Below are 11,122 nucleotides of genomic sequence, written 5' to 3'. Positions count from 1 at the left end.
ACTGGCAGGAAGGGAGGCTGGGAGGCAGGCAGACAGACAGACAGACAGACAGACAGACAGACAGACAGACAGACAGACAGACAGACAGACAGACAGACTGGCAGGAAGGCTGGGAGGCTGGGAGACAGACAGACAGACTGGCAGGAAGGGAGGCTGGGAGGCAGGCAGACAGACAGACTGGCATTAAGGGAGGCTGGGAGGCAGGCAGGCAGGCAGGCAGACAGAGAGAGGGAGGAGCAACATCTCCACTGACTGTGTCCCTTCTCTACTGGCGAGCAAGAACGCAAGTGAGAAAGAGGAAGGGGAGAGCATGGGAGACGCAATTGTAGAGCAACACACTGATGCACTGAGAGTGTGAACGGCAGAAAGAGAGAAAGAAAGAGACAAAGGGAGAATGAAACTGTGAGTAAAGCTAGAATGAAGCTGAGCCACCGGCAGCAGGGAAGACTGAAGATTTGATTTTCTGGGAAATAGGAGACGATATATAAAAAGAGAGCAGGAGAGAAGACGCACACTCTCTCACTGAGAGAGCAGCAGCTGAAGAAGAGAGCTACAGTGCCAGCCTCTCACACACAGACAGACGCACAACTCTCTTTATACCTCTGCTACTAACTTTGTCTCAGCGTCACCAACATCTCACAGACGGTAGGCACACAGGAGCAGACTTCTTCCCCCGTTACTTCTCTTTAATGATGATGATCCCTTGGCTGGTTCTGTTCTCTTGGATGGCTGGACTTGGTACGTAAACAGTGTTATCTGTCTCTCTCTCTCTTTATCTGTCTCTGTCTCTTTCCCGTCTGTGGCTCTGACTGATCCGAATGGAAGTGAGCTGCGTTTTCTCCCTTCTCTCTGTCTATCTCTCACTCTCTCCCCATCTCTTTCCATTCTGTGACTCTGACTGATCCGTATGGATGGTGGAAGCTCTGTAATTGATACTACGTCTGTGACTTGGAGGGACCGCTTTACTGTAAGTTTGGCTGCAGTTTGATGTGCCTTTGCTATAGCTTCTCCACAGTAGCTCTGAGTGATACTTGAATTGTCTACTGTGGGACTGTGGTGTAATCTCAGAGAGCTATAAATTGCTTTGGTTATTGAGATTTACATCAGTGTTTTTTAATCGATATGAATCCTTTTCTGTGTCCTTTGAAACTGTGAAATGTCCCTGACTTTCTATGTCTGCATCTCACGTCTGGCAAGAAAGGATTTTGTCTTTTCTTGTTCTGAATGAGCAGGTGTGCTTGAATCGAAATCCTGCTTACGGTGTTGAATTTGTATCTGTCTCTCATTGCATTGATCTAAACATGCTGGGATCATTCATCAGTGTGTCAGAGAATCACTTGCAGAAAGCAACAAGATTAAGCATTTATTTCTCCTTGTACTCTGAGATACCAGAATGTCTGTCCTTAGAAAAGTCACATTAGTTATCAAAAAAAATCTTGAAGTTTCAAGGATAGTTTTGTAAACAGTAAGACATTTATTTTTAACATTGTCATTTAGTTGTTTCTCAAAGATTTCAAAATTAATTATTAACTCCACACTCGTATATGCAATGCTGTCACACAAGTGCATGCAAAAATGATGTGTGTGTATGTGTTTTGTGACTGTGTGTACGTGTTTGTGCATGTATGCGTGCGTGTGTGTGTGTGTGTGTGTGTGTGTGTGTGTGTGTGTGTGTGTGTGTGTGTGTGTGTGTGTGTGTGTGTGTGTAGATAAGATGTGTGTGTGTGTGTGTGTGTGTGTGTGCGTGTGTGTTTGTATGCGTTTCTACCTACACATAATTTTCACAGTAATTCCAAAGCTATGGCCTATGATTGCAAATGGGTGTTGGAAACAGAAGATTTTTTACAATAAAACCATTTCAATACACTCACCCTCCCCTGAACTGACTTCCTCTCCCCTTTTCCTGATATACTCTCCAAGATTTGTCCAATTCCTCTGTTGCACTGTTGAACTCCTATTTTACTTGCTCAGTCATATATCTCTGCTAGTCTAAATGGTAATTCCCCTAATGTTATTGCTGGTCCTAATGTTAAGGTTGGGTGTGCGGAACCAGTCGTGTATGACTGTACAAATACTCCGCCTTTCGCTTTGGACATACAGAGTGCGCGGCGCACCACTAATTTGAATTTGACACCAGTAATAAAGCTTTTAATAGCGCTCTCAGCAGCACTCTTCAGAGACTGTACATCAAACCTCAAGAGGGTGTCAGCTTTATTGCTTAGTTTTATGAGTATATGAGTGTGTGAGCCAGCGTCGGAAGTTAATATAGGATTTTTACCCCATCTACTCCCCTCAGTGAATTGAAAGCTGGAGAGGTTGGGGGAATTTTCTATGGTTCCCAAATTGCTGCTTCATTCTCTAAGCAGTAGGCTCACCTATGGGTTAATATCTCTTCTCCTCTACAAGCATTCTTTTCTCCAAACTGCAAGCTATCAGAGCTTGGACGACTTCAAGCCCCTATAATTAACAAACATACTGTATATACTGCTAATTCATCTGGCAGTCACTGCTGGATCCTGCTTTACCATTCTAAGGCTCCTAATCAGTTTGCAGGTGAGCCCAAGCCAATCCTCAGTGCTTGCTGCCGACAGCCATATATATTTGTTCTCAGTCGACTGGGGGGGGGGGGGGGGGGGGGATCAAGTGCTCTTCCTTTACGTTGCTTCTCTCTTGTGATACACTGATCAAGCGCTGTAGTTTGCATCCATTGTTGTCAGCAGAATCAGAGTGGTTATCAAAAACAGAGGATGAGGAGGAGGGAGGTGGGGGGGACAAGGCTGCCATCAGTATCAGAGTACTGCAGAATGTTTCAAAGGACCTCTCACATCGATTAAAAGCATCCAATGAACACAACTGACTCTTGATTAAAGGTTAAAGTGTGTTGATTAAACAGCCATTCTACACTCCTTCACCTCTCCTTATTCATCTTCACATAAATCCTTCATTCTTGGAGCTCCTGGCAGTAACATTTATGGTGGGAGCAGTGATGAGCACTGAGCAGCACCTCTCTACCCCACTCCATCCCCGCCTATGTTCTCCAAACTCAACTCGCCACTCAAGGATTATCACGCTGAGATCACAGTCCCCCTGTACTCCCAATGGGGAGGGGTGGTGAAGCCTTTGAACATAACTCTAAAAGAGCAATGAAATGGCAATGCCATTGTCCATGGCACACTGTCAAGTGGAAAGTAATCACGATACCGTTGTCTTAGAATGAACCAGAGACACTTAAATGGTTTAGGTAAGGAAGCCACGTGGAAAGACGTTCACCTGTAGTGTTGCAAAGTTGACCATCAGAGAGCTAAAATCATTATCTTAAAAATAGACGGGTGGTTTAGCCCCTGGGGATTCCAGGAGATTACTTCAGAGTCTAGCTCTGGCACAGGTGAGCATACTATGAGACAACACCCACTCACACTTCTAGCTACAGTCTTTGGCTTTGGATGAGTTTCCTAGGGGCATGAGCACAATTTCTAAACCCAGTGGCCCAACATTGCAAGACTTCCTGGAAAGCTTGCAAAGCAGACCAGACTGGGGTTTGAGAAGTCAATGAGAGAAGTGAAGAATTATTCCAATATTTGTTAATTTTTCTCAAAATATAAAGGCACAACCTAGATTCATCCAATTTCTTAAGTAGCTGTACATGTTATTACTCCAACCTCGTGAAAGTGACAAACTGACACGTTTTCATTTTCGTCAATAATAACTATGTCGAAGGAGTGCCATTGATTTGAAGGTCAGCACATGCACAGTTTGGCACAAGATGACTGTTAGATGACCCGATGACGTGTTTCTGCTAGCCAACATCACCATGACATTGCCTGCAAGCGTGATTGGGGATTTCCATTGGAGAAGCAGTTTCTACATACTGTACAGTACTTTCATGCTAAACCACCTTTGATCACAGTTTCACCTCATCTTTTACACAGGAAAGTCCCATTGACTTTCCCAATGGAGCGTGATTGTATTTTTTATGCCTCATCCGTCTTAAAGGACAGCCCCCGATACGTTGTGGTGAACTCGGCTTGATCTTTCTGGTTAAAGACTTGCTTGCCACTATACCCTCTGGCAGTCTGTGTTAACCTATGGACACTGCAGTAATTGCAGTGGCCTCACTATTCAGATACTTGAGTGAATGTATGAAAGAAAATACACTGCTTTGAGATGTAGTGGCAACTGGCAAGATACTGCTCCACAGCCCTTTACTCCCTTCAGAATTGACAGCACGACAGTTAATGATGTACGCGGCGCTTCAGAAATGTGCCGTGTGGAATATGTATATTTCAAAACATTGTCATGCTATTCAAAGCTGCCTGTCAGTATGCTCTGTAGTTATTTTTGTTGTTACTGATTTGCATATTCAGTTTGTGACTTGTTACACAGGCAATATGTGCTTGCAGAACCTTTGACATCACCCTCAATCTATTGGCAGGAATGCATAGAGAGATGCACAGCTAGATAGAGGCACTATTTAGTTCAGATTTTGCACTGTATAATGCTGAGTAAATCAGTCCACCTTTCAGCACCTTGGACAACACCTGTACATTAGACAGTACCCCTTCAGCACCTTGGACAGCACTCTCACATTACTTTTAATCTGTGGCACCAACGCATAGAAAGAGACAAAGAGATAACATAACCTGACTAGATCAGTCACAAACGTGTACAAACCAGAATTTGGTGCCTATTCAATTTCAAAAAGAGAATTTAAAACGACTGTCCCTTAATTTTTGAATTGAGAATTTAAATTCGCTCCCTGAATCGGTTGCACTGAAATTGAATTGACCCCATAGCACCCTGACACACACCTGTGCATCCCATCTCTCTCTATTATATACTGTTCTTTATCACATGCATAAATGGGAACACAGTGACGGACCAGAGCATAAATAAGGAAACAGCAAATTAAAATAAGGTCATGGAAGTGTAGTTTAGCACTGTGCAGTGGGTTCCACACTGCTCCAAGTGCATTTCCCCCTGTTTGCTGATGGATAAATCCACTTCAACCTGATGCCTAATGCACAGGAAACAATTAACAGAAAGCCCCACTCCTGAGCCGCCCAACACAGGGCGAGTTCCAAATGCCACCCTATTCCCTTTAGAGTGCACTTCTTTTGACAAGGGCCCATATTGCTCTGGTCAAAAGTAGTGCACTATATAGGGGATAGGGTGCCATTCGGGAAGCATGCACATAATCGTCTCACCGTAACTGACTCATCAACTCCAGGTCTCCAGAGAGAAGATATAACCCATAATTGCCACTAATCACTCCAACGATCAATAGGGAATCTATATCTAGCATCAGCTGATCAATCGGTGGATATCCATCAGACAAAAATGCTGGTTATGGAAAGAAAGGTTATGTTAACAATTTGGTGTTTATCTTCTCTCTGAATTATTCTCCTATCGTTACAGTTACATATTTTACGATTGGTTGATCTCTACCTTTTATTGTAAACCAAGCAAAAGTGCTGTTGCATTCCCAGAGGGCTGTAGGAGCTGCCAACAACCTGCTCAGAGAGGTGCATAGAGGTGGCAGGATTGCTTTGGATGTGCTTTGTACCTCAGCGTACATGTGACTGCATGCCGAGCAGGTTTGATGTTGTCTCGCACAATGATTTCATCACTCATTCCTCGTCTGCCAAAGTGTTGCCGAAGTAGTTTGCGGAAACATCAACATCATTTTTCCTATACTATTGCTGCTATTAATCATGGACCTGTCACCACAGATCTATATCTGCGCTGCACACTGTTGTTACATTGCATTTTCCGGGCAGCATTTGAAAAATGCTGGAGTAAACAAGCCAGCGTAGATATTGACAGAGCTGTTATGTCCTGCACAGGCCCTGCAGAATGGAAGATGTATTTTGTGTTGCGGGACAGGAGGACCTTTGAAGAATTGAGCTGATGATCTGATAAGGGAGGCAGTGTCTGACAGAATTTTCTGGCACTGCCCCTATTCCACCTGGACAGACTTGACTCTATCTTTCACTCTCTTTCTTTCTCTGTATTTCTCCTCTTCTCTCACACACACTCTTTCCTTTGCAGCCTTGTGGAGGTGGAGAGACCCTCTGATTGCACAACACATGCAATTGTATGAATGGGGGGAATCAGGTTCCACAACCATGAGCTTTTTTGCAAAGTAAAAGTAAATGAGCCTTTTAACCCTTTTAACACATGGACTCTGGCAAGGGGAGGGATGGGGGGAGCTTGGAGAGACCTAGGGAAGCTGCTCACCTTCAGATAATGATGTGTGTTTCCCTGCTGTTACTATGCATCCCTCACAACGGCATTGGGGCGGCACTTCCATGAATATGGCAACTATAGCATCGCTAGGTTAGCTACCCTCCCTTTGGGCTCTATTGTTGGATCGTTAATGGCCGGCTAGCTAACTTGATAGCTAACTGGATAGTGAAGTGACCAGTCTCCCTGTCCTGAAGAGTCTCAGCGGAGGAGCTTTTCTTATCATTAGTGCTTGGCGTTTGTCTGTGATCTAACGCCTGTGAGGCACCAGAAACCCATCTGAGCCGTGCTCAATTACCCCAGCCTCGTTATTTTGCATGGTAAACTGGTGGCTTGGGGATGGCTGGGGTGGTGGTGGTGGGGTTTTGATGCAATGTTTTTGATGGGGCGCACAAGCAATCACCATGTAAGCTTATAATAATTGTTCACGGCATGTTTCTTTGAACTCCGCCACTTGAACCTCAGCTGAAGCTGGAAGACTGTGTTCAGCAAAAAGCCTTTCTAATAGAAGGCCTCTAATAATGACCCTTTCAGAGGAAAAGTTTGTTCCCAAAGTTTTTTCGACTGATTCTGGAAAGTCAAAGGCTTCAGAAACACTGTGGCAGATCTCTGCCAACTTTCAAGATTGATTGGTGCCAGCAGTGACTTTTGTAGATGGTACACACAAGTCATTTAATGGGATGGGTTAATATGAGTATACTGTAAAGCACGGTATAGTTTGATACCGGTTGACTATGTTTTTGGTTGAGCTCTGTCAAAGTGAGCTTTATATCCAATTCATTTCATAACCTTGAAAAGGTCAATGGGCTGAATGCACGCCTTCCCAAATCCATTGGATGCAAAAACGGAAGATTTGAGTTATGTTTCATGGATAAAGGGATGCACTCATAATGGGCTGGGTGAATTAACATTGAGCAAGGGAGTTCGTCTTGACATGCTTGCTTGGCGAATCCGCTACAGTCGTGGCTTTCATTCACAGATGACATCCGTCACAAATCTCCCAGCCGCACCGGTTCATCCCTTTGCCACTGTTGCTTGGCTTCCGCCCAGGAGCTAAACACCCCACCATCAGCTCACCGACACTCGTGGTGAGTAGAATTTATAAACAGCAAAGCTTTTGAAGCAGAATGTCGTTTAATGTAGCCTTACCTTATAGAAGGCCTAATGTCAGATCAGATAGCTCCCAGAGGGAGCAAGGGAGTGTACACTCAATATGTCGGAGCAGAGCGTGGCTGCTGGGCGGATGAGCAAGGGGATTTTAAGGGAGGGGTAGGCTGTCTGTCTTTTTAAATTATGCTTGGTTGCGGATGGTTTAGAGGGACAGGTGAGACGGCTCAACCGAAAGTGAACAGGGATCTAAGAGTGAGACGATGGCAGCTAGGGCCAGACAGCTCTCCTCTTTATTTTCCCATTTCAGACGCAGAGCACTTTGTCAGTCGGAGGAGAAGGGGAGCAGTCAAGTGTTCATACTGGATAAGAGTAGGCAGCAGACTGATACCTTTTCACAGAGATTAAGATGATACACAGGCTTCCAGAGAAGCCTATAGCTCTGTTATGTTCTTTCATTGCCATGAGGTCCACTTCTAACCACTCTATCTATCCCCAAAAGCCACATTTAAAGGCCCAGTGCTGTCAATTCTGTTTTTCTTGTGCTTTATATCATATTGTACATCAGCTGATGGAACTAACACTATGAAACTGTGAAAATACATGATTAGTGTTATTTCCTGATCGTTGCTGGATGAAAATACAACCTAATCAGCAGGTTTGCATGGGTGGGAGCTTCGGCTTTCCATGGGGACATCACCATCCGGTCAATTGGTTAATAGATCAATAACAAAAAGAGTTCCAAACTTCTCTGCAAATAACAGGTAGTTTAGTTAACCCCTCCCCTCTTAGACCACTCCCAGGCAGTCCTAGCAAAATTCTATATTGAGAAATCTTTTTATTGCTAAAATGCTATTACAGTAAGATAATTCATTGTTACCCAGAAATTATTGATATAAAAACGGCTACATTGGACTTTTAAAAATCGAATCGCAATAATTAAACATACAGCAGGGATCTGCAAGTCTGTGTTTTTTTTATCACAAAATATAACAATGAGTTTCCAAATTATAATGGTGTTTTTGCTTGTGCTGCAAGAAAACAATGAACAGCATCCCTAGTGGATATTTGTCAAAACTACAATACTGTTCAAAAGTTTGGGGTCACTTAGAAATGTCCTTGTTTTTGAAAGAAAAGCACATTTTTTGTTAATAAAAAAACATCAAATTGATCAGAAATACCATGTAGACATTGTTAATGTTGTAAATGACTGTTGAAGCGGGAAACGGCAGATTTTTCTACATAGGCGTACAGAGGCCCATTATCAGCAACCATCACTGCTGTGTTCCAACGGCACATTGTGTTAGCTAATCCAAGTTTAACATTTGAAAAGAAAGGCTAATTAATCATTAGAAAACATATTTGCAACTGTTAGCACAGCTGAAAACGGTTGTTCTGATTAAAGAAGCAACAAAACTGGCCTTCTTTAGACTAGTTGAGTATCTGGAGCATCAGCATTTGTGGGTTCGATTACAGGCTCAAAATGGCCAGAAACAAAGGAATGTCTTCTGTAACTCATCAGTCTATTCTTGTTCTAAAAAATGAAGCCTAATCCATGCAAGAAATTGCCAAGAAACTGAAGATTTCGTACAACGCTGTGTACTTCTCCCTTCACAGAACAGCGCAAACTGGCTCTAACCAGAATAGAAAGATGAGTGGTAGGCCCCAGTGCACAACTGAGAAAGAGGACAAGTACATTAGAGTGTCTAGTTTGAGAAACCGACGCCTCAAATCGTCGGTCCTCAAATCGCAGCTTCATTAAATAGTACCTAGCAAAACACCAGTCTCAAAGTCAACAGTGAAGCGGCGACTCCGGGTTGCTGGCCTTCTAGGCAGAGTTGAGTAGAAAAAAACATATCTCAGACTGGCCAATAAAAATAAAAGATTAAGATTGGCAAAGAACACAGACACTGGACAGAGGAACTCTGTCTAGAAGGCCATCATCCCAGAGTCGCCTCTTCACTGTTTGACTTTGAGACTGGTGTTTTGCAGGTACTATTTAAAGAAGCCACCATCCTTTTGACATGGCGCTGTGCATTATCATGCTAAAACATAAGGTGATGGCGACGGAGGAATGGCACGACAATAGGCCCCAGGTTCTCGTCACAATATCTCTGCATTCAAATTGCAATTGGTAAAATGCAATTCTGTTTGTTGTCTGAAGCTTATGCCTGCCCATACAATAACCCAACCACCACCTGTTCACAATGTTGAAATCAGCATACCGCTTGTCCACAAGATACCATACTAGCTGTCTACAATCTGCCCGGTACAGTTGAAACTGGGATTCATCCATGCAGAGCACATTTTTCCAGCGTGCCAGTGGCCATCGATGATGAGCATTTGCCCTCTCAAGTCAGTTATGACGCTGAACTGCAGTCAGGTCAAGACCCTGGTGAGGCGACGAGCACACAGATGAGCTTACCTGAGATAGTTTCTGACAGTTTGTGCAGCCCCACATTTTCATCAGCTGTCTGGGTGCCTGGTCTTAGATGATCCTGCAGGTGAAAAAGCACAATGTGGTGGTCCTGGGCTGGCTGGGTTACACGTGGTCGTCTGCAGTTTTGAGGCCGGTTGGACGTACAGACAAATGCTCTAAAACAACATTGGAGGTGGCTTATGGTAGAGAAATGCCAATTAAATGATTCCTCAATATTTGTGGTATTGTATTTTGTGACAAAAAGGCACATTTTAGAGTAGCCTTTTATTGTCCCTTGGACAAGGTGCACCTGTGTAATGATCATGCTATTTAATCAGCTTTTCGCTATGCCACATCTGTCAGGTGGATGGATTATCTTGGCAAAGGAGAAATGCTCACTAAAGCTTGTTGAGGATAGGGGGCAGTATTTTCACTTTGGATGAATTGCGTGCCCATAGTGAACTGCATCCTACTCTGTCCTAGATTGCTAATATATGCATATTATTATTACTATTGGATAGAAAACACTCTGAAGTTTCTAAAACTGTTTGAAATATGGTTGTGAGTATAACAGAACTCATAGGGCAGGCAATCTTCCAAACAAGAAGTGAAATTCTGAAAGTTGGAACAACTTTGACGTCATCGCTCCCTCCTTTCCCAACAAGATATGGATCTGGAAGCACTTCCTACGCCTTCCACTAGATGTCCTTATTCAGTAGAAAGTGGAATGGAGCATTTGCTGTGAACTTTGACCGAATGGGAGGGGAAATAGTCAGTGTCCCGACAGAATGCCATTGTCCTGTGGCGCATTTCTCTTTGGGTGCTACTGCTGTTCCATTTGGCTCCAGCTGAAAACGTATGATCCGGCGGTTGGAACGTTATTGGATATATATGATAATAACATCCTGAAGATTGATTCTCTACTTAGTTTGACCAGTTTATTCGACCTGGAATATATATTTTGGAAGTTTTCGTGCGAGTTATCTTGGACCAGCAGTCAGTTTTTGGGCACGTGAGCTGAAAGTGATAGCAAATGCAGCTACTTGGACACTAGTATTGGACATTATGGAACAAAACAACGATTTATTGTGGAACTAGGACTCCTTGACTACATTCTGATGAAATATCATCAAAGGTAAGGGAATATTTATATTGTAATTTCGTATTTCTGTTGACTCCAACATGGCGGAGAAATATTGTTACGTCTGAGCGCCGTCTCAGATTATTGCAATGTTAGGCTTTTTCCGTAACGTTTAAAAAAAATCTGACACAAGCGGTTGCATTAAGAACCAGTGTATCTTTAATTATATGTAGAACATGTATCTTTAGTCAAAGTTTATGATGAGTATTTCT

At 43.3% G+C, this 11,122-nt stretch overlaps 1 protein-coding gene across 1 annotated transcript in view; it reads left to right on the top strand.

Moving 5' to 3' along the window:
- Window positions 1–310: 310 nt before the first annotated feature.
- Window positions 311–11,122, top strand: part of LOC115105304 (kin of IRRE-like protein 3) — a 291,162-nt gene continuing 280,350 nt past the window's right edge. The window contains exons 1-2 of the mRNA XM_065006811.1: window positions 311–352; window positions 624–738. Coding sequence (XP_064862883.1) covers window positions 311–352; window positions 624–738 — 157 coding nt within the window. The remainder of the gene's footprint in view (window positions 353–623; window positions 739–11,122) is intronic.

Source organism: Oncorhynchus nerka, linkage group LG22 (assembly GCF_034236695.1).
Source record: "Oncorhynchus nerka isolate Pitt River linkage group LG22, Oner_Uvic_2.0, whole genome shotgun sequence".
Taxonomy (NCBI): domain Eukaryota; kingdom Metazoa; phylum Chordata; class Actinopteri; order Salmoniformes; family Salmonidae; genus Oncorhynchus; species Oncorhynchus nerka.
This window is presented reverse-complemented; position numbering and strand designations above follow the sequence as displayed.